The 23,959-nt window shown below is 37.9% G+C and overlaps 1 protein-coding gene across 1 annotated transcript in view; it reads right to left on the bottom strand.

The window, feature by feature from the left end:
* Positions 1-7,470, bottom strand: part of STK32A (serine/threonine kinase 32A) — a 56,467-nt gene extending 48,997 nt beyond the window's left edge. The window contains exon 1 of the mRNA XM_053463158.1: positions 7,313-7,470. Within this exon, the coding sequence (XP_053319133.1) occupies positions 7,313-7,364 (52 nt within the window). The 5' untranslated portion in view covers positions 7,365-7,470. The remainder of the gene's footprint in view (positions 1-7,312) is intronic.
* Positions 7,471-23,959: the final 16,489 nt, after the last annotated feature.

Here is a 23,959-nt window from a genome sequence, read left to right as displayed (position 1 = left end):
TGCAGTACACATGCATTTGGCCAGAATAATAGTAGGGGACAAGGACTATTCCCACGGTGAAAACACTGTGTAGTAGAATGTAACAGTTGCAAAAAAAAATTAAGAAAAGCTATACAGGTTATAAGGAAAGGACTTCCATATAATCACAGTTACAAGGGAGATTCTGATGGAACTAGCCCATAAAGATCCAAGAAGGCCAGTCATCAAAAAGCTCATTTAGTCTCTAGTGAAGTCCCACTGGGCCAGCTGCCCAAAGGCTTAGTTGGCCAAAGCTACAGTACGCCACTGGGAAATATTCCATAAACAAAAGCCAAGAGGTAGAGAAGAAGCTTCAAGACCAAGAACAGATGAATCCCTGCCGCAGAAAGGTCCACTATGAAAGCCTGATATATATTGTATACGATTCCAATAAACGATTGCAGGGTAGGAATTTTTACATAACACAAACTCACTGACATAATTAATGTGCAAGAGCATATACGGACTGATACTTTGAGTACAACAATTTAAGATGAAGAATTTCCTAGTAGGCGCTTACTATAACAGGCTGCTCTGCTTTCTGTCGCAATGCATACAATAGAAGGACCGAGCCGCAAAATAATGTCAGACAGGTAATTCTGACTTGAGTTTCTCGGTAAAATTAGCAACTGTTTCCTGAACTGCAGAACTGCATTAGTTACGTTGATTATGGATCTGGCAGTTTTGTAATCAAACCGACACGCAATCAGCGCATTAATATAGTTGCTAATGCACCACAATGACACTGACAATTTAATGTGGAGTCAAGCTGTTTGACAGGTTTCAGACTTAAAGGGGCAGTGGCGTAAAAAATATACAAATATTCTACGGCGAGTGCAATGCCTATATGGTCAGTAAACTAAAAACATAGACAGAGGCATGGAGATGAAAAAGCACACAAACTGTAATAAACTACATGCAACGGCTTATAAACTTGTGAGCTTAAACTGATGCGATCTTGATGACTGGTTGGGGTCCCTGATAGTATTTACATAGGCCTAGCACCAGTGTAACCTCCCTGCACGGCCGGCACATTGCTTGACACTCACCAGGAGCACATCCCACAGCGAGTCCGGTACTTAGCTACTAGTGCCAGTGCCACCCGAACCTGACCTCACACTGATGCCGGCCCACCAGCATTGATCTTGACCTGAAACAAAGTAAAACGGGAGGGAAAATATACCTGGCTACTTATTTTTAATGACCATTCTATGCACCATCATGCAACCCTTGCACCAATTCTTATTTCAAGGGCTGTTCTCACATTTACAGTTCAAATCTCAAGTCTTTACTGACTTTAAAAACATTGAATTCACTGCTTGGGAAGAATGCTATGCCTCTATGACTTATTTAGACACAATCAAATATTAAACTGTCTCTATAAAACAAAAAAATGACTTTTTCATGTGGTAGCATTTCCAAAATATTGCATTTCCATAATGAATGAAAAGAACAAAAGGTATATCTCTGTTGGTCCATCTTTCTGAAATATAAGGATCTAAAGTGATGATCAGAAAAAGACAAACCAGCCTTGCCTCCAGTCCGTCAACAAATCCCTCAAAACCAAAGTCTATCAAATGACAGATTCATTTCCCTCCTCTGTCTCACCTTTCCTAGCTTTCCTACTGCTGTCAGATGTCTTCCACTATACCCTGGAACCCCTTGACCTTTTTGGAGATACGTCCAGTGTTATAGTTTATTTAAACATTGTTTACACTGACATACAGTTGTGTGCTTGGTCAACCTCAAACATTTACATCTTCATCTCTGCCCTCCTCACCTTTAGTTTCTGTAAATCTAAATTGTTATGTGATGTACATCTTGTTATCTACAATTGTCCCCCTGTACAGTTATGCAGACATGGCACTATATATTAATTCTCAAAGTCCTGTCCGTTTTCAACTCAAGACAACTTCTCTATAAAGCAATTCATCTAAACTAGAATTACCCAATAATCTGGTCGGCAATTTGGTTCAGATCGGTAAAGTTTTTCCAGGAAATTCAACTGTCAACATGACTACATTTGTACAATGAACAGGCATGTATGATTCTATATTTAATGCATGACACAACTAACATAGGATTTAGGGTCACTGCCTCCATTGCTCAGTCTTGGAACATGTAATAAATGTCAAATAAAATAAGCTGTACAATGTAAGATGTGTGTTATTCTTTATGAAATGATATACTGTCATTTATCATATTGAAAACATCATTATTATTCATACGTGAGAAACATGTCATTTTCTGAGCTACACAAGATCTTTTGGTGAAAAACAGTCAAAAGTATGTAATTACAGTCAATGAGTACATTTGAGATAGAAGCATGAGATCAATCACAGAGAGACAGAAGAAGGCTTGAGATCCAACATCCAAGTGTTTATGAAAAATGTAAGTTTTGTAGTAAAGGAACACCAGGAGAGCAACATAATCCCATCAAAGCTCATTCAAATTATAAGTAAATGTTATGAATATTCTTGTTTATAGTAGTTGATAGGTTGTTGGTAAAAATAGTAGAATTACTGTGCAAGGAACTGGGAGAATATTTTAGAAAACATGATTACTAGCACCATATTTCACCTCAGTTTAAAAAATAAATGTTTAAAAAAAAAACGAAGAAAACCAAAATAAATTAAAATTTTATCTGCTAGATAATGGAGGGGTGGTGAGTAAAAAAATATTCCAGGATCCACTCCAGATAAAGCCTGAATCTAGACATGGAAAACATCTGGAAGTGTCATGATAAGATAAGATAAATATATACGTTACTAGGAGGGGACAAGTAGTCGGGGGGTCACTCACATTTACCTGCCCCTTGGGCCAAATGGGCCAGCCCTCACCTGAGAGATGTATTGTGGGACAGGAGTGAAGCGAGTGAGTATGTTATTTATAATACAGTATATTAAACTGCTTCAGGGAGTGCTCTTAGGTACACTTTGTGTTATGGGGTACTACAAGTATCTCCACTAATACATTTTGCTACTGGGCGATAATTCAGCAAGGTGTCCTCTGCAACTCAGTGAGCCAATAAAAGGAATATTTATATGAAGATCCAGGAAATTAGTGCTTGCAGATATTATGACAGTGCCAAGTCCCACATAACGCGGGCATGATTGATTGTTGTTGCTTTAATAAAGACACAACGTAAAGATTTCTACACTTGGCAGAAACCCACGACATGAAAAGGCTTAGCCAGCCTGCTTCTTTAGTCAAAATGAAAAGCTATACTTCCGCTGGACCTGTTCAAATGGTTTGAAGCCAGATGGCAGTCTAATGCTTTGTAAAAAAAAAATCACATACTGTATTTAATTCTGTGCCAGCTTCGAATAACCTATTATTTAGGGGTATTTAATAATGTAAAGTGGTAAAAGTAAGAGCCAAACAGTCAGAATCAATGCAAAGAAAGCAATAAGAAACTGGCAATAAACCTAAAGCTACGTCGGGTTGTCATTTGAGTCAGAGGGCTACAAGATCACGCAAACTACAAAGCAGAAAGCAACTTTCAAAGTCACACAGCATGTGAGTGCTTGCGAATAACCATACGAGAACTAGCGAGTCCTCATGCATTATTATGAGTGGCCATATGAGTGGCTTGCAAGTTTATGCCTGGACAAGCGTGATGCCAGATACTGGAGTGTCTACATTAACAGCACTTTTTAATACAATGTGGGAATAGTATCATTTTTCCAAAAACCTACATTCAGCACGCTAAAAAAAAAAGCTATAAATGGTCTACAGAGGTTACTATGAACAATATATTCACTATAACTATATATAAAAGCTGACAGTAGGTATTGACAACAATGCTGTTTGTCAAGAGGAAAGTCGGAGCTTCACATACGAAGTCCAACACTAAACGGGGAAATCCAAGTTTAAAGAAAGCACAGTTTGATTTTAGTATTTTATGTATGATTTGAAATATTCTATATACAATTCCATGCCAATAAAACTATTATATCACTAGCCTAGATATTATAAATAACTAAATAAAAACATTGTGTGTTGTTCCACTCTGGTCTAATGAAATAACTCCCCAATCATGGTCAGTTGGCAGCTATGCAACATCACATGGCTATTCACAGAATTGTTTTTTTTTTAAGTATTTCCACCTAAAACGATTATGTTTCATCAGGACTAAGCTCCAACTTCCCCTTTTTTCTCTAGAAGTAAACATTCCTATCAGATGTACTGTTCCATCCTGTACCAGCTAGGTGTTTTTCTACAAGTCAACGGTATAATATACAATTTAGAAATCTATAACTGTACTTTAATAGCAGTGTCTAACCTAGGATTGAAGCGGCCTCATTCATGTAATCCTGCAATTAAGCGTAGCTTTATATGCGTTTATAATTATACCTCCCTGCCTTTTAATGTCCCGAGGTCTTTCATGGCACTCGCAACAAAACATGTTGATGGTGGAAAGATGACTGCAAGACGTGTCTGCATACGTAAGCGGGACATCTTTGAACGCCTTGCAATGACAACAACAAGATTACTTTTAAACAAATGATGATCTTTACCTTAAAGGTCAGAGACAAATACACCTTGTTTTGTAAAACAAAATAAAAAAAAGTTACTAGTCACTAGGATAATAGTTACTAGTTCATCCAATGTTAGATCTGAATAAATCTATTAGTTATTTTGCTTTGTTTTTTTCCAGCCCTAAATATTTTCATAAATACAGAGATATTATACACGACCAGGAATAATAAAAATAATATTAATAATAATAATAATAATAATAATAAATAATACAATTTTATTCTCAAATTGACATCATTGGTATACAAAGCAGTGATGATTCTTGGCTGGGTGCTGCGCTTGGACAGATCCAGGGAAGCACCATAGCCAACCCCTACTGCAGTGCTGCTTTTTAAAAATGAAGTGTCCATGGGCCAATTACAAAGGGGATCTCTGATTTCACCAATAGGCCATGGAACAAACGCTTGGTACTGGTGCCCTTAGGCTAGAATACGCCTCTGATAGAAACCACTACAAACACAATGTACAAGTCTAACACTTCACACATCAAGCGGCCTATGGCCATCACAGCCACCCTCGGATTGGAACAATTTTATTTTTTCGTATAAGCATGCCATGGTTTTTAGCCATAGCTAATACAGCAATAAGGTCAGTTTCATAACTTATATCATATAATGCCCATGGGATAATCAGCTGCACTTTTGGAGGAATGCGGAAAGGTTGTCCCCGTCATGTGCGGCGAGGCTCTGCATTGATGCGGAAGTGCTCCATGAGGCCAGAATAATGCATAAAGATCTGTGAGAAAGAAAAGTGCTTCTGAACCTCTCTTTCCCGGTGGATCCATCTGCACTATTCTGGCCGAGCCTCAGCACATGCCACGGGGGGCAACCTTCAATCAGGGGAGAGGTTATCCCCTGTGAAATGTACCAAGGCTTCACCCTGAGGCGGAAGTGCTCCAGGAGGCCAGGGTAATGCACCGGATGACCGGGAGAAGCAGATCACCGGACAAGAAAGAAAAAGTGGGGAACAGGAAGAAAAAGAAGGAGAAGAAGCTGAGCTGTGGAGACATGGAGAAGGTAGGGAAACATTGACAGAGAGTGTTAGAGAGTGTGACAACGGGTGAATTAGTGAGAGTGAGTGACAACAAATTTAATTTCCAAATAAAAAAAAAAAACTCCAAATTTTGTCCGTTCCAAAATGGCAGGAAACATCCTTAGTTGTCCAAAAACAAATGGACCAAAAATGAAATTAAAATTTAATCAGCATCGATTTTGTTCTACGTCCATAAGTCAATTATTTGTAATGATTCATTATTTTGTAGTGAGTGTTTATAGTATGATAGAGGAGACAAGAAGTACAGTAATATAATAAAAACAAACATGTTCATCAAGGTACCATATATATTAGCATATTAAAAATAAAAAGGCCCCAGCCCCATAGTAAAGAAGACAAAAAAGTGACTAACATTTTTAGTGATCTTTTCTGTGGATGTGTAGTCTGGAGAATAGCTGAAGGCAATACCTTAGGCTTTTTTAGAGTGTAAATCTTACAAGGACTCAAGGTGAAACCTCGGAATGTGCAGTATAAACTCAAAAAAGAAGCTCAAATAGCAAGGTCACATAATAATTGAAGTTCCTAGCGTGTCTGTAACTCATGATGAATTGAAGTTGACTATGTTTTTCTGAAAATTCATACTAATCTTTACTATGTCATATGAGGAGCATTGAGATAAAGATAGATAGATAGATAGATAGATAGATAGATAGATAAATGATGTATATAGGGGATCATAGGCTAAGTGACTATTGTAAAAAATATAAAACAAATAGAGAATGTCAGCGAAAACTCACATTTTGTATGCATTTGCTTTATCTTTTATACAAAATATTTTTGCATTTGCCCTAATTATGGTTCCCTTTGACAGGACATAAATCTACAGTTGTGTGTTTTCATTAGATTGTTCTATGGCAGTGGATGACAAAATGATTTCCTCCTTCATCATAGTCTGATGTTAGCTCTGCTGCCCGGTAACACACCACAGTTCTACTACTCTGTCCACAGACAGTAAAAAGGGAAAGGCTGGTGATAGAATTGTTTTGTTTTGTCACCTTATTCTACAATGTGTCCAATGTGACGTATATAATGCCAGGATCCAGGATTGGGACATGATGGGACATGGGACACCTACAAAGAATGAGTTCAACGGTATATATATCCACCTCTGAGGATCTACTAACACTGGCAGCTAAAAGGATAAAGTGTTATTTACCAAGCCCAAACATGGGTATCTGAATATCCCCAAGAGTAGACAGGAAACTAGTTTTATAGCAGACAGTTCATTAATGGCCCATAGCAGGCCTGGACTGGACATTGGGAAATGCCTTGTGGGAAGCTGGCTCATAATACCCCATACCCCACATTTACTTAGCAGCAGACCAGATGCTTAAGTGTGCAGCCACTGGCTCTATATGTACGCTATGTGAGCATTAAAATGGAACTTGCAGCTCACTTATGTCATTAGGCCAACCGTAAAGGGCCATGGCTACCTTGTTATCCCCAGTCCAGCCCTGTCCCATAGGATAAAGTAGTTTCCATGACCCATATCAAATACCCTGTACAGACACTTTTATCCCTATCACTTTTTTTTAGAAGAAAAAAAACACAACCTGGAACCAAATGATTTACAACTATTTGCTGTGGTCCCCATATCTGCAGAAACATGTGCATCAAAAAGTTACCAAATTCATGCCAATGTCTATAATTAATTAACCTCAGTACATTCGTCTTAAAGCTGGCCTTGTGCCTTTCTTACCGTCTTCATTTTCGTCACACACAGTAGTCTTAGTTGAATTATTGGCTCCCATTGCTGTTTGTGCCAAGCTCACAAACTGCAGTTACATTCTCCTAGCATCCAAACAGAAAATAATCTGCCTTTACATGTGGCCGGGATTCCAGATGCTCAGAAACTCTTGATTAACATTACTGATTTCCTCCTTATCAGCTGGAAAATGTTAACAGAAAAAAGAGTATTTGAAAACAATGTTGTATGCAATGCCTCCATCAACAAGGAATTGTTGCAAAAACAAACTTTTTGTGCAAGTGAAGTTACATTTTTGTGTATATATATATATATATATATATATATATAAAACATATGGCTAACATAAAAAAAATAATAACAAAAAATAACAGACATATTACAGAAGTCACACAAAAGAAATACGAAAACAGTAGCCAAGGTAGTTAATAAAATGGATTTCTATTACATGTTTAGCTTTTCTTTAGTTGCTTGGGAGAAAAACTTTCATGGGGGATATATGTGTAACTATGGAAAAACAACTTTATGAATGGTTTGTCATAACAATATAACTTTTTTCAAAACTTTTTTTATCTTTCAAATAATCAGAGGGGGGCAAAGAAAAACAAATATCAACTTGTAGCATTAGATTAATATGTATAGTAGCGCAAGTGGATATAGCCTATCAGATATGTATATTTTCTGTAAAATGTATTTTGCATTTAAGAATAGAAATTTGAAATACAAACTTGTTTTGCAATCTTATATGGGCATAAATATTAAGAATTCTACAATACAGTCCATACATTTACATTACAATTTATACTGCATCCTCCCCAGATCTTGCTCTTAAAAATTAAAGTCACTTTTAAAAAAGGTTTTCTTGTTGCAAAATGTAAAAAGATCCTACTAATAATTAACTCTCCATCAGTGTAGTAGTTATTTTTTACTTTTGTTTTTATTCTTCCTTCCTTTCAGACATGTTTTAATATTTTATATGTAGTTCTCCAGTCAAGTCCTGTAGCTCCTATTGTTCTCAGAACCCCTCTAGATGTCCCTGTACACACAGAGCTGTCATTATGATTTCAACCCTCATCACATTCACACTATTGATTTCCCTTCCCAGGAAAACAATATCTCCAACAAAAAAAAAACACTATCCCTAAGGGGCATTACTAAGCAGATGTTCACCTGCACCAAATATTACACATCATACTTATTTCATAAAGGAACTGCAAAGCACTAGGGAGAACCCTGGATAGGGATTATTTCCAACCAAAAAGTGTGCAGTTTTGTATTTCAACTTTTATTTTACTATAGTGCACTTTTTGTATGCATACCTTTTACATATACAATATTTAAATATAACTAATATAACTATGAATACAATATACAATGTAATGTCTTTGAGGGATATAAAAAGAAAAGTATATTTTTATAATAGTCTCTATACACATAGATAGATATATCATCTATCTGTCTGTCTTTACATTTGTCCATATAAATGCTCAAATATAATCCATATGTATTATGAGAAGGAGGTCCTGTATCAAAGAGCTTACAATCTAAGTGGTGGCAACTTCAACATGTTGCAGCTATCCAAAGCAGGTAATTCAGGTATTACATACATGGCAAGCAAATATATCACACTTCACATACATATCTGATCGGTGCATCAATTAAAAAGAATGCAACATGGGGATTCAAACATTATTTGTTTTAAAACCAACTGAAAAAAATGTACATCCCTGGAATAACCTGTTTTTCCACTTAGTAGATTCGAATCCATGGATAAAAACTAAACATGGAACAGTAACTAATATATAGTGTACATGCCTCCTGGGAATATTCTCTTTAACATTCAAACAAGCAAACAGCTGACAAAAGTACTTTGAAATTAATTGAATAAAAATAACTTATAAGAAAGGAATTGTATTTCTAATAATCTGTAGTTAACACTTACCTTGAGAATCTGGTGTAGATGGTTGTTAAAAGAGAGCCCTACTCCACCCAGTAAGTGCCAGTAAAGCAGCAGGGCACAAAAAAGAGAGATGCTGCAAGTGGCAAGACAGAGATACTGGATAACAGTCATAGAGGGTGGTCCTTCTGATCAGCGGTATAAACAGATTCAGTACAAAGGGATGTCCCTGGGAAGTTTCCCTGCTTGAAACTGTCAATAGCGTTTGTCGCCGCCTAGAGGCCAACTTGGGGAAATGCTGCAGAATGTTTCCATATACTCTACCTGTCTGCTGCTTTTCCGGAAATCACACGTGAATGCTGGCGATGCTTTAAACTAGCCAAGTGGCTTATTGATCATCTTTATCTGAAGGTCCTGGCAACTGGTATTACTGATTTGAGGAAATTAACTAGGAAATTAATTACTGTCAGCCTAAAAGTTTTTTTTTTACCAAAAATTAATTGGGTACAAAAAATACTATCATACTTTTTGGAACACTATAATTTCCGCTACAATTAGCACCACAGTTATAATAGTGGCAATACAAGAATCATTTTTAAAAAGAGATTCCTTTATTTCTTTTAATATTTATAACAACAACATAGCTATGGGGTGTATTCTGAGTGTGGTGGGAGGTGGTGGCTACATTTGTCCCACTCCTCTATTTAAGAGGTTAAACTTAAAGCAACATTTTCTGTTTTAGTGCGTTCCACAAGTCTATTTTAAGGTCACATTTATTTAGCATCTGATTGAACCATGTAGAGGTAAAAATCAAGAGATTCTGAAACATCTCAGCATTGATAAGGTTTGGGCAGTGTGTCAAATATTTCCATAATCATGGCACTGTCTTTCTTCATCATGGCACTGTCTTTCATGGCACTGTCTTTCTTTTTTTAAAAAAAAAGTTAAGATTGAAAACCCACCTAGTTTCTAGCCTTTGAAGGACCCCCCCACACACACATACACTAAATTATTACTCATTAATCAAGGATTCAAGTTGCAGGGCAAATAGTCAAGTAAGATATGTTAATTCCTCAACCTAGTGTACAAACTGTATTTTTAATTATCAGCCAATTCAAGCTATTGGGTCCAGATACCCTTGATATTAGTTGAAACACATACAAAATAAATAAATACTAATTTACAATCCAACACATTATCACTGTATTTATCTAAAACTATTTTACGTACATATGTGAGTAGTAATTGAATATCTGTACATATATAACTATATGCATAACTGACTTTAGACCTGTCTACAAATTCACATCCCCACATTTTGAAAAGTCTTGAAAACGTATTGAAATGTAGAAATTTAACATGCTTTTTTTTTCTACAGACCCTTCTGAATTATTTAAGTGCCGCTGTTTTCTTTAGCTTAGATTTTAAGTGATCATTGTTTAGGTTCTACCCCATGATAATTTAATTTTAGCTAGGTAAACCCCCCAAACCATGGGTCTTCTAAACTTAAGGAGACATTACAGCCTCTAGTGAACAAAGGTTGGCACAATGAAGAGCCAGTGTTTCCTCTTAGCTTCCAAGGCCCACCAACCACAGAGTACCCAGGGGCTCAACATCTGTGGTATAGGGCTGTAGTAGGTAAAGAGCTTGCCATAGCATCGTCTTATTCTCCTCTACATGAGTATGGACTTTGGCTCCCAAATGTTACAATGTTACAACAAGGCCATTCAAATTTAGGCCACCACTGAAAACAATAATTCTAAAATATTATTTTTTATGTATAAATATATCAAGCCTAGCCATAAATAAAATGTATGATAGCTTTTTCTCCTACTTCCGTGTTGATATCTTCCTCGTCCGCATGATAATTTTCTATTTTTACTCACCACGATTGCGGATTATCATAGCGGATGACATCAATTGATATTTATTTCTCCTGAGGAAGCCCAGTGAGCGGCGAAACGCGTTGAGAAGTTTTTTAATCTGCATGTTCCTGATCCACTTCAATGGACATTTATTTTGAATAGCGACTTGAATTCAACCATCCTGTAAGTGCTTTTTTAACTTGCGCACATACTATTAAGGAAGATACTGCACCATATGGTTGTTTTCTTTATTTTATGCTCTTAGAGATTTTAAAGAATAAAGAACAGTCTTCATACCTCAGACGAGCCTGTTGTGCTGGCACTGTTTGTGAGTGCATTTTACACCTTCTACATATCTTATTGTTTTTGACAATATTACACTATCAGATTATTTCTTTTTTCTATGTACACATGCGCCCCGAATTTTGCTGGTTACGTGTTTGAACGCCGAGAGGAGCGTTTTGGTTGGGCTGCGGCAGTGATACATTAGAGAAGTATTTTTTGGTTCCTATTCTTTTACCATCACCTTACACGTGTTTTTTGGGTGTTTTTAGTTTTTAGTTTCTCAAATTTTGAGACATATATACTATATATATAAACATACAGTATATAACATATATAACATGTAGCTTTGGGTAAATAACACAATTAAAGCTTGTTGTTTACTGAAATAAGTGCATCAATAAAATATGCAAATGCTATACATTTTTCATACACGTCAACATTTTTGAAACCTTTGATCTTTCACTATTAGCAGCTACTCTCCTACTTCCCACGTTTCCTTACTGCTTAAAGTATTAATGGCTTGTAAAATCCCTTTACACAGTAAACGGCGGTTTATGCATCGTTCCTGAATGTTTTTCTTTATTGCTAAGAACTAGTAAATATAAGTGCAATTTCCAAGTTTTGTTTTAGTTTACAACATATTCCAAGAAAAGGTCAATATGATCTCAATAGAGCTAATTGGCTAATCTCTCTGAGTGTCAACCACTAAATGCTACCGGTCAATGAGAAAAGGTCTCATTTTAACATAATGGCTTTTAACGGCACTAACACACACTAGGGAGATTTTCCTCATGTATCTTGTTTTATTTTCAGGGGTCAAGAAAAGCATGACATTTTTAGTTTTCCAAATAGATTTTTCACTCTTACTCTATGGACTTTAAATTGCTGCTTGGGATTTATTTTGGGTTTTTGTTTTTGTATTATTTACACTATTAGGGAAGAATTCGAGTGAGCTCTATTATCCACTGCCACTTAGGTATCTAGTTTGGTCTCTTTCTGGATTACTAATAGTAAACTGTGTGCTAGTGAATACTTAATGATAGTATTTGTCTATGTTTGCCTAGGTTCTGGAATTTCCCATCAAGAATCACAAAAAAACAAAATCTTTGCTGATATTGATGATATAATCAGGTAAGAGTAGGGAAAAATAAATACACTAATATAAGTAGTACAACCATTGCTGCATAGTAACATAGTAATTAAGGTTTGTTAAAAAAGCTCTAATATAGCAATTTCCCTTTTGAGTCTCAAAAAATGGGAACAATTCCTTCTAAAGATTTGCAAAAATGGCAAACTGATTTCTCACCGGATCAATAAGCTATAGCTAATCATAGTTGTAGTAGGAACCAGAAGGAGAGGCCACTACAGGTCTGTGCCGTCTTTCTCATAGAGTGAGACGGCTACAGTTGGAGAGCTGCATTCGTTCTTGTTGAAAACTGTGCTCCTCCAAGGAAAGTCTCCCAAACCATCCACAATGGCACATCACACTAACTAGGATTCAAAGTAACAGGAAACATTTATGGTGACTCTATGGTAAACACACTGGACACAAATTGGTTAACCCTGTGTTGACCCTGGGAAAGATGAGACACAGGGTCTAACCATAATGGTACCTATAATTTGAATTGGTAAATGGGAAGTCTTCACATAGTCACCGGGGAGATCATTTCCATTAAACCCCTAGTGCAAGGATAATTAGGTACCATCATTAGGTGGCATCTGCAGCAACAATGCTCTGGTGTATGTGGCAATGGGAGTCGGTAATTCTATCCAGGACCACTTCCGAGACTGGGATCAGCAGACCCCATGACTGCTGAAGAAAATGAAATCATGCAGATCAATTGAAATCAATTAAATTAGCAATTGATTAACCTATGATGACATTGAGTCCCTACGTGAAGGTAAAATGTTTTTTAACATACCGTATTTGCTCGATTATAAGACGACCCTGATTATAAGACGACCCCCCAAAATCTGAATATTAACTTAGGAAAAAAAGAAAAAGCCTGAATATAAGACGACCCTAAAGGAAAAAAGTTTTACCAGTAAATGTTAATTCATGTAAACTATTTTTTTTAATAAAAGCTATGATTGAGAAAAATATTTTTTTTTTGTTTTTATTTCTTTTATATTTTCTATTGTATTTTCCAACCTGTCCCCCAGTTACGCACATCTGCCCCCAGGCTTGCCACACCAATATGGCACTGTGGCCCATGATATGCCTTTTAACCCTCTATATGCCACTGTGCCCCATGGTATGCCTTTTGACCCCCTATGTGCCACTCTGCCTCCAGAAATGCCTTATACCCCTATATCCCATTCTGGCATTTAGGGGGTTAAAATGCATATTATGGGGCAGAGTGGCATATAGGGAGGTATAAGGCATTCCAGGAGGCAGAGTGGCATTAAGGGAGTTAAAAGGCATTATATAGAGCACTCTGCCTCCAGAAATGCCTTATACCCCTATATGCCACTCTGGCATTTAGGGGGTTAAAAGGCATATTATGGGGCAGAGTGGCATATAGGGAGGTATAAGGCATTTCAGGAGGCACTATTAAATGCCCCCTTAACGCCACTCTGCCTCCTGAAATGCCTTATACCTCCCTATATGCCACTCTGCCCCATAATATGCCTTTTAACCCCCTAAGTGCCAGAGTGGCATATAGGGGTGTAAGGCATTCCAGAAATGCCCTACACACACACACACACACACACACACACACTTACTTACTTACCGGTGCTTCCAATTTCCTGCTGTATTGCCGGGGCAGCGGGTTGACGTCTCATTCCGCGGCAGCCGGAAGGAGGTGGAGTTGGCAGCGGGGGTTTGTATGCGTCCGTCGCAAATACCTTCCCCGGCTGTCAGAGATCAGGAACTCTGGAACTCTGATCTCTGACAGTCGGGGAAGGTATTTGCGACGGACGCATACAAACCCCCGCTGCCAACTTCACCTCCGGAAGCACCGGTAAGTGTGTGTGTGTGTGGGGGGGGGCGACGACAGGAGGATCCAGGTCCCCTGCAGCGGTGCGGGGGATCTGGATCTTAGTCTCCTAATCAGACCTCTATTTGAGGTCTGATTAGAAGACGACCCCGATTATAAGACGAGGGGTATTTTTCAGAGCATTTGCTCTGAAAAAAACCTCGTCTTATAATCGAGCAAATACGGTATAATTTGTTAACACAAAAAATTAAAATAACAGGACGTTTTGTGGTTGTACATAGGAAAAATTAGTCGCAAAAAAGTGCAGACGTACATTTAAGATGTAGGGGGGGAAATAACAACCGTGTGTCATTTGCGGCCTTTGGTGCTTAATTAAAAATATAGTTAGATTTTTTAACATGAGAGCAATGTACTATTGTGACTTTGTTTTGAATTGCCTATTGAGTTTACTATAAAAAAAGAAAATCCAGGCTGTGATGTTCTGCTGTGTGGTAAACTAATCTAGAGTCCTGACCTCAAATGTTAGATGAGTCACTCTCCTAAAGCCATTTAACTTCTCATTACAATAATTGCCCATGTATTGTCAATCCTGTCCTTTTTACATGTGAAGTGGATTACAGCACTAAATGTACTGTGTATTACATTTGTACTTATTAAACCATTATCTGCCAGAAGAACCAAGGTACATTTAAAAACGTGATTTCTAGCCATGGCATCACTGAATTACTTAAACATGACATATAGACTAATTATATTATTGTCAAGTGTCTATTAAAGTTCTGTTACCAAATTCAAGTTTTGCTTGCTGTAGTAATATGCCCCCTTGTGGACGTGTGCAAGAATACACAAGACAGCAACGATTTAAAAATAAGTTGCACATGTCCTGGGTGTTTACAGAAATATTGAAAAGTGTAAACATCACATTGTCCAAATATTGATATTTTTTAATTTCTAACTTTAATTTGAATGCTGACAGAAGCAGAAATACATACGTACACCAACATACACATACACGCTTAGACTAACATACCCACACATACCCAGACACACAATAATACAAAGATACACATGCTAACATACCAAGACACACAAACACACCAACATGCTCAGACGTAAACACTAACATAACCACACACACACACACACACGTCACTTACCCTTTAAACCTCAGCCTGTCATAAGTGCAGCTCGTACAAAGTGCAAGCAGCTGCATTAATACCCAGGTGTCACGCAATAGGATGTTATGTCACCCTACTCAACTCGGCCTCTTACTTGAAATTAGGGTCATAAAGAAGTAAGTATCCTTACTTCCGGAGGATGCTTCATTTGTCCCAGTGGGAGGGTGTCAGGGCTGTGTGCCAGGCCCCGATTTGCAATGACACCATATTTTATACATAACCCTCATTCTAAGATTAGTTTGGCATGATCTTCCTGAGATAAACCCATGTTGTTTTTGATCTTGAAACCCATGTGACTTCAGATGCTCAACAATCCTATCCTTCAATATTGTTTCCATTAATTTCCTGACTGCTGACGTAAGGCTTACTGGCCTGTAGTTTCCCATCTCTAAAGTACTAGAGGCAGCTAAGCAGCCCCAGACATTAAGGACCCTCCACCATATTTAACTGTAGGTAAGGTGGATAGGTGGATATAGCTAGGTAGGCAGGCTTTGCCTTATAAGCCTAATCATGTCATCTATAACCATATCATTAGTGTGCATTGCCAAATAGTTATTCTTTGGTTTCATCTGTCCATAAAACATTTTCCCAGAATGATTGTGGTTTAATGAAGTAGGTTTTGGCAATGGTCAGTCACTTTGCTTTCAGCACTGGTGTTTTTCTTGGCCTTCACCAATAAGGTTCTTCTTGATTAAGTATGCAGCATATGATACGGGTTAACACCATCATTCCAGTTTGATTCAGGTCATTATTAAACTGTGTGGATGTTTTATGCGGTGCGTTTTTTCTTCTTGCCACCAATTCCTTTGAGGTTCTTGATGGTTCCAGCAGCAGCAAATGTAACAACATTGCAAACTGTTGAAACAAGAGTGCAAATAACTATTTTGCTTGGTGATAAAAGTGTTTCTGATGCTCACAGACAGCTCTCTTGTCTTCATCCTTGTAAAAAATGAACAGGGAATATTTAGATGGCCCTTTTTAAGCATAAAGCCATCTAAATAAGAATAATCAAGGACTATGTGTGTAGGAAAATGTGACTAGGGTCTCATTAACCAAGGAGCAATTGCTCAAGGGCCATGGAGTGTTAGGGAGCCCTGAGTCTCCATCCTGTAGTAGACTCACTTGATTCATAGTAACTTGTACTTCCAGATTAAGGGAAGTGGGAGTCAGACACTGGTTAAAAGGGTGTAAAGTAATTTAAAAAGGTGAAAACCAGTGCTTGTGTCAAAGTGAAAAATAATAATAATGAAAATAATACTCTCCTTCTATCGGGGTATACAGCGGCAACCCTACACAACACTCTCCAAAATGCTGAAATCGAGCGCCCCTAGGTGGATTTTGTTACTGGTTAAGAGGGGGCAGCACTAGAGCAGGTATCCATATTACCTGATTCATCCACAGCAGAGCCAGATTCTCTATCCCAGTGTCAATCTGCATTCAGGCAGAAAGAGAGGGTGAAGGGGTTTAGGTCACAAAGTGTGCTATAAGGTTGTTCAATCTCCTTCCTTTACTGCCCTTCTATTGTTTCTCATCCATGTTACATGTGTTCCCAGTTACAGGCTGGGCAGAGGTTTGTACCCTACTAGTGAGAGAACTGCAGCCCAAGACAACAAGGAGATGTCTTGAAGTGCAAAGGCTCATAGCAACTCTGTGTCAGTTAAGTGCACCGTTTTTTCCACCTCTGTGTTGTGTGGTATATTTATTATTATATAGTTATTATACATTATATTTATACTGATATGAACAGGGCAGTTTTGAGCAGGAATTATGTTCTACTTGCCAACACTATTGTCCAATATCTCAACAGATGGGCACGTCCTTGGCTGCATGCGCAGTGCCTATTTTACAATGAAACATGGTTTCCACATGTGCAGTGGCCAGGCGTTAGACTAGGTGGGATATAATGTGATGCCATCATTAAATCAGAACAGGGTGTGACATCATAAAGGAATGTAGAGCCATCCACAATAAATTGTTTTATTTTACATTATGTTGCATTTATATTGACATTGAAACATAGTTGTGTACACCTGTATAAGTGTTCCAGGGCCCTGCACTCCTTAATCTGCCCTTGAACTTGATATTACATTATGCAGAGGAAATACACATTGAACGTGTATAGTAAGCAAATATGAAAAATATAAAAACAATGCCAGCAATGCTATCTGTTTTTATGTATAGTAGTCAATTATCAAACTATAATATTTTGTAGTGGTACTGTTCCCATGTGAATTAATTTAATTTACTTAGAAATATTTTTATAAAGGGAAGGCCTCAAACCACCAATGGAACTCTAGACAAACACAATTCAACGTGTGAGGTCATGTGTACAGTTCTCCATATTAAAAATTAATTTCAACTATTTGAAAAAGTTAAAAAAGAGGAAAGTTTTCTAACTAATGTAATTTCTTTTGACAACTTCCACAGTCCGTAAGAAAATATAGATTCAAATCATAAACCAAGGTTCTGCTCCTGAATTAAACATTTATAACACCATCCATAGAAACATCTCTGATTTGCTAAATAGTATTTTTGCATTCAGGAAATTAATCTAGAAATTACATTTTAAATATTTATACAATGGTCTCTAAGGATGATGAAGTTCCATATGATTATCGAAATACATAGATTTCCACAGTCAAAATCACTTTATTGCATTATGATACAAAGCAATGGAGGATGTTTTTAACTGGCTATATAATTAACCCGTATGATATGTTACACAATGAAGTAATGTATTTTAAGTATGTTTTTATGTACTTAAAATAATGTTTTTTAATCTGAGAGAAAATATTGTAATTCAATAAACAATTTAGTGTAACAAATAATCAGTATGATACTGCTTTATGGTCAGTCCCTTTTTGCATTTAATATAATTGTAGACAAAATGTCTATGCGGGGCCTGTGCCGGGACATGGAACCAGATGGAGAGATATTAATTGTTTGGCAGCCGAAGTAGAGCAGGACCGGTACATTAAATACCCTTAAAGACACAACAAACTCAGGGTAATTGTGTACTATAGGCTTCTGCGTCTCCCAAACGGAATTAGACCATGCCCAAGCCTTGTCCAAGAGTAAGGAAATCACAAAGCCAACCTTACTCCTATCAGATGGGAAGGCCTGTGGTACCATCTCCAGATAGATACCAACCTGGAAACCTCTGCACTGATAAGGGTTGCCCCCATAACACTTGGGAAGGGGGGGCAGACCCAGTCATGCCTCCAGCAACACTGGAGTCAATGGTGGCGGATGGAGCGGAAGCAGCAGCTATAGGGGCAACCTCACCGTGGGTAGCTGAGATGATGGAGCCAGATGCGCAACACAGAACAACTAGGTCTAGTGGGCTAACGTAAATTGGTCTATGCGCTGGTCTACCTGGTCCAGTCTGGTAAAAATGTTTGGTGGATTGCCTGCAACTTCTGGGGTCACGGCCCTTGTGTAACGTTAGGGACCAGGGATCAAGAATCAGACGGACACAAAATGTAAAGTGAACAACACCTCTATTGTAATAACCAAGCAAACAAAGCCAAATCATGATCCAGGAGCGTATACCAAAAGACATGCCATGCTCAGGAATATAGAGATCAGCAATGTCAGGAATAAGCCAGAAATCAGGAGGGACTTCAGAAAAAGCCAAGTGATGCACAGGCAATCAGCAACACAGGAGAATGCACTTGCAGCCAGAAACAACACAAGGGCAAGTAGGAAATGGTCTTAGCTGCTTAAATAGCCAGGAAGGGGTTGGGTGATAAAAATCAGGTGAGTAACCACGGTAACAGAAGAGTAAAGGCATTTTGTTAACATCAGCTGAGTTAGATAATACATCTTTAAAAAAAACCAGGGAAGGATGAATACACAAATGACAGTTAACCATTTCAGTGCCTGTAAGGAAAGCTTTAATTTACTGCTACAGACAATTATAATGTCGGACCGCTTCTATGTAGGCACACTACACATTCTGAGTCCTCGCTCTCCAGTCAGTTTTTTCGTTGCAGCTTCACACTCTCTCACACACTCTGACACCCTTCCCAACCAGTCTACTACTCACCCTCCCATATCTCCTATCAGATACTTATCTGCAGCTGTACACTCTTTCACACACTGACACCCTCCCACTCTCTAGCCCCCTACCACCTCTCCCATGAGTATGTCCCCTGCAAACTCTCTCCTGTCAGCGTCTTCTTTGCAACTGCACAGAGAGGTCAGAGGAGACCAGACAGCGGATAGAGAAGGTAAGAGGGGCAAGTGAAGGGGCAGAAATAAGGTAAAGGGTGGCAAGGGCACATACAGGGCAAGGAGGACAGAGAAGGGTTACAGTTAGGGAGATGACTAAGACTAGGACAGGGGGCACAGAGAGACCTAGAGAGAGCACAGAGGGCACAGACAGGATTAGAGGAGATTTTGTCCAGACCGAAAGTGCAAGAATCGAAATTCTGAAAACAAATTAGTCAAAATCACAACAAAACATTTGTCCACAATGATCTTGGGCCTTGTAAACAAGTCTAATAAGTATCCCTTTTGCCATTTGTTTTTGAGAGGGGATCTCCAAGTCCCTAAGTTTTCGTTGTCTAGGGCCTCTAAAAACCTAAACCCATCCCATTGTCAGGTTCATTCTACATTGATAAAAATACCAGGTACCAACTGGTATTAGTGTAACACATTAACTGCTTTAGTTTCATTAACATTGACCAAACTCTGCCTTTTGAAAAAACACTCAATGTAACAATACGGAAAAAAAAATCTGTTTCTTCTACTGCCATTGGTATCATAATGACCTTTCACAGCATATTTAACATGTTTAATCAACATAAAATGTTTACAATTTACAGTATTAGGTACCTTTTATAAGAGTAGGGTTGCCACCAGGGTCATTTAAAACCTTCTATTAAATTCACATTCTGCAGATCTGTCTGACAAATGCTGCTCAGTAGTTTTTACATTGCAGTCAATGTGTACAAAGGGTACAGGTTTTACGTAAAACATTTGTCAGCCTTACATGCAATGCGTACGATTGAAATTTCTGGTTTTAAATGGCTAATGTGGAAACTCAGCATTACTAACATTGTTCACTTTACGACGCTAGATGGAGCTAAATGTTTGGGCAATACTGTATTCTTTTTCAAACATATTTAAACATTCCAGTACGAATACATAAGAATCAAAAATAAAAAAGGGAGAACATTTGGTATACATACAAGAAATCACAGTGTGCCTGAAATCGTCTTTAAAATCCTGTTGAAAAACGCAACAGTTACCTCTTAGAAACAAATACAGAAACCTAGCATCCTTGATGGGGAAAACTGTCTGAAGGAATATTAAATGATGCAATTTTTGCAGATGACACACAATTATGTAAGGTGCTAAAAGGAGAACTGGTTTAAGAGATCAAAACATAAATTTGGCTGTATATAAATCATTGGTAAGACCACATGTAGAATATGCATACGATTCTTCTGGAGATAAAAACAATTTGTGGGAATATGATAAACCTTTACTAGTATGTTCAAGATCAATACAAAGATTTTTTCTGAAAAATAATCACGCTTTCCAGACAGCATGTGGGCATTCCCAAAGTTGGAAGTAAATAGATTTGTCAATTCAAGCATGCTCCTGCTGATGCACAAGAGGAAGGTTGGGGTACAGAACCAAGGTGTCTGTGTGCTGGAGATTTGTAGACTTGCAGATGACCCATGGTCACGTCAGTACATATTCTGTGGAAGTAAGAGGGTGACAGTCACAGAACACTAAAACTGTGAGTCTTTTCTCTCCTTTCTTTGTTTTCTCTTTGCTCTTACATCTCCCTTGTCTTCTCTCGTTTTCCTCTTTCTCTATTTTCACCTATAATCTTCTCTTTTTTTCGTTTTCTCTAATTCTATCTGACTGGTTCAGTGAGACCCTTAACAATAGGCCAGTCTTTTGTGAGAATTAAGTGAATGAGTTTGTATTATTTGGCATTGCATAGCTACAGGAGGTGAGGTTGTTAGTGGTAGGTGACGTGAGCCTTAGTGGGGGGTCAGTGACCCACTTGCCTTCATCATTTGGGCAATATCTCACCTGATGTTCTCTTCTCTTTCTTTTCTTTAGCTAAAAACCATACCCAAGGCCACATCCGTATATATCATGCCCCAGACACAGTACTCTGAAAGAGTGCCATGGAAATGGCTCCACAAAAGGTGAAACGCTAGGTAGACTTGATTATACACGAGAAACATTGTTTTTTTTTATATTGTTTATACCATTATTTTTGTTGTTTTTAGAACACGTCTGTAAGTATATTACTAACTGCATTGGGATTCTATGTAATCAAAATATTTTATTTTTATTTATCTGATTCTGATTGAGGAGTCAGGGGGGTTCCGTTGCTGATCCATTAGAATGCTGGCAAGTAACCAGTGTTCCATTTCCAGAGTTCAGAAGAATGCTGCAGTTAAGGTTCTGCATTTCAAATGTTCCTGTCCTCTAAAAAGAGCTACTGATCTGATACAATCACTAACACAAATTGCTTAAAACACATATTTGAACAACAAAATGTTCATTGTTATCTTCAGGTTCAGAAGTTCAAAAGATCTATTTTAGTATAAATGAAGGATTTTGGTACAATAGCTTTTGATTTCCTGTTGAATTTGCAGGATTTGTTAGTACAAATGGATGCAGTAGAATGTTTTTTGATATTTTTATTATATATACTGTATTTAACACCCTTAAAATATTAGAAAATAAGACAAGATTTTAATTAAAAAACAATATTGGAATATAGCTAAGATATATAAAGCAATGTATAGCTAACATAGTAATGATAAATAATGTATATGTAGAGATTTTGATCAGTGACAGACTGTGGGCATGTATATATACTAGACTTGGGCGCCGGCCAACTCTTCATGTTCGTCTTCGTGGGGGGAAAAATCTTTGTATTCCGCGAATATTCACCTGTTCCTATGTTCGGTTCGGGCGAATATTTGTGTGCATTATTCGTGTTTGTTTTTTTCCTTCATTTTTTTCCGTTTTTTGTAGAAGGGGTTTATACGGGGTTAAGGCGGCACGGAATACGCAGCAGCTTTGGCACCAGGAGTTTAAATGTCCGTATGAGCAACTCTATTGGTCCCCTGCAGGGGCCTCCTCTGCCATCAACCAATGAAGTACACCTGTACTTGGTTTACCAAGTTATGCACATTGTTATGATTAAAAACTCATTTTTGAAAGATCATACTTATAAGTCGACAATTGGCAACAATTTCAACAATTAGCTTTTTTTCCTTATTTGCTGTTGGCATCCTTATTGTCACATAAACAGCTGCCGAACTGGTGAGCTCGGCCATCCTGATAGGCTAGTACAGCTGGAGGTCTTCAAACAGTTGATTTTTAACAACACTATGGGAATTGTGCTGTGATATTACAGACATTGGGAATAAGAATTTCCTCGGCCACCTCAGGAAAACATCTGTTGCAATGTTTTTCTGTGAGGAACTGGGAAGAAACAAACAGGCCCAGAATTGGACTCCCCTTCCCACAAACGCTGTTTGTTCTTCATGTGAAAGTAAAATTGGTTCCCATGACAACTGAATAGCGTAATTAAGCAATTCCTGAAAAAAGAATACTTTGCCTACTGGTTTGGCAGCCAAACACCTGACAAGTTTTAATACAGTACCGTTCTCTTGGCAAGTACCTCATAGGGGTGCCATTAAAAGACTTCTAATAGTATGAACATTAAAATATATTTCCAGGATTTTTAATAAGGTGTTGCTGAAGTGATAAAAACACACTGGGGAAGGCATTTCTTGGTAGTTTTGTACTGCTCGATACGATGTATGCCAGAGGTAATAATATATGATTCAAATATTGTTGCATCTATGTAAGCAGTAACCATTTTGCCACATACACTCTGCCCATATTACCTGTTCTCAAATGACTAATAAAACGGTAGTACAAATTATAACGCTTCCACTAAAACATTTATTCACATCATAAAGCAACTGAGGCAACTTGGTCTTTAGATGGTAATTACTGGGCCGGAATAGGCATAAAGAAGAAAAGCGCCTGGGCTTTTGTATCTAGCAAGTACTAGGGATGTGAAAGTTATCCTTGGGGATAATCACGCATAATCATACCTGGAAAATTGTAAATGTGTGGCTGCTGTTAAATCAACATGATTAGGTATTATTGGTTCACTTCAACTGGAACAAAATAATGCTAAATATTTAATGTACCTTGAAAGAAAAAAGGGGGGGGGGGCAAACACAGTCATTGACCCAGAACCAGGCAGGAAAGGTTGGGATTCAAAAAAAGCAGACATGTTTATGTTGAGGTATACAAAAGCCAGGTACCATGTCTTATTTGGGACTTTATCCATATGTTATCACACCAGTCTGAAAAATGTAATGGCAAGTGAAGTGGGCACCACGGGTCAGCATAACCTGCTTTGGCCCACCAAAAACCAATGACCAGTGTACTTTTCTGACTGTAACACACCTACA

Source organism: Spea bombifrons, chromosome 4 (genome assembly GCF_027358695.1).
Source record: "Spea bombifrons isolate aSpeBom1 chromosome 4, aSpeBom1.2.pri, whole genome shotgun sequence".
NCBI classification, from domain to species: Eukaryota; Metazoa; Chordata; class Amphibia; order Anura; family Pelobatidae; genus Spea; species Spea bombifrons.
Note: the sequence above shows the minus strand (reverse complement) of the source record. Positions and strands in the feature narration are given on the sequence as shown.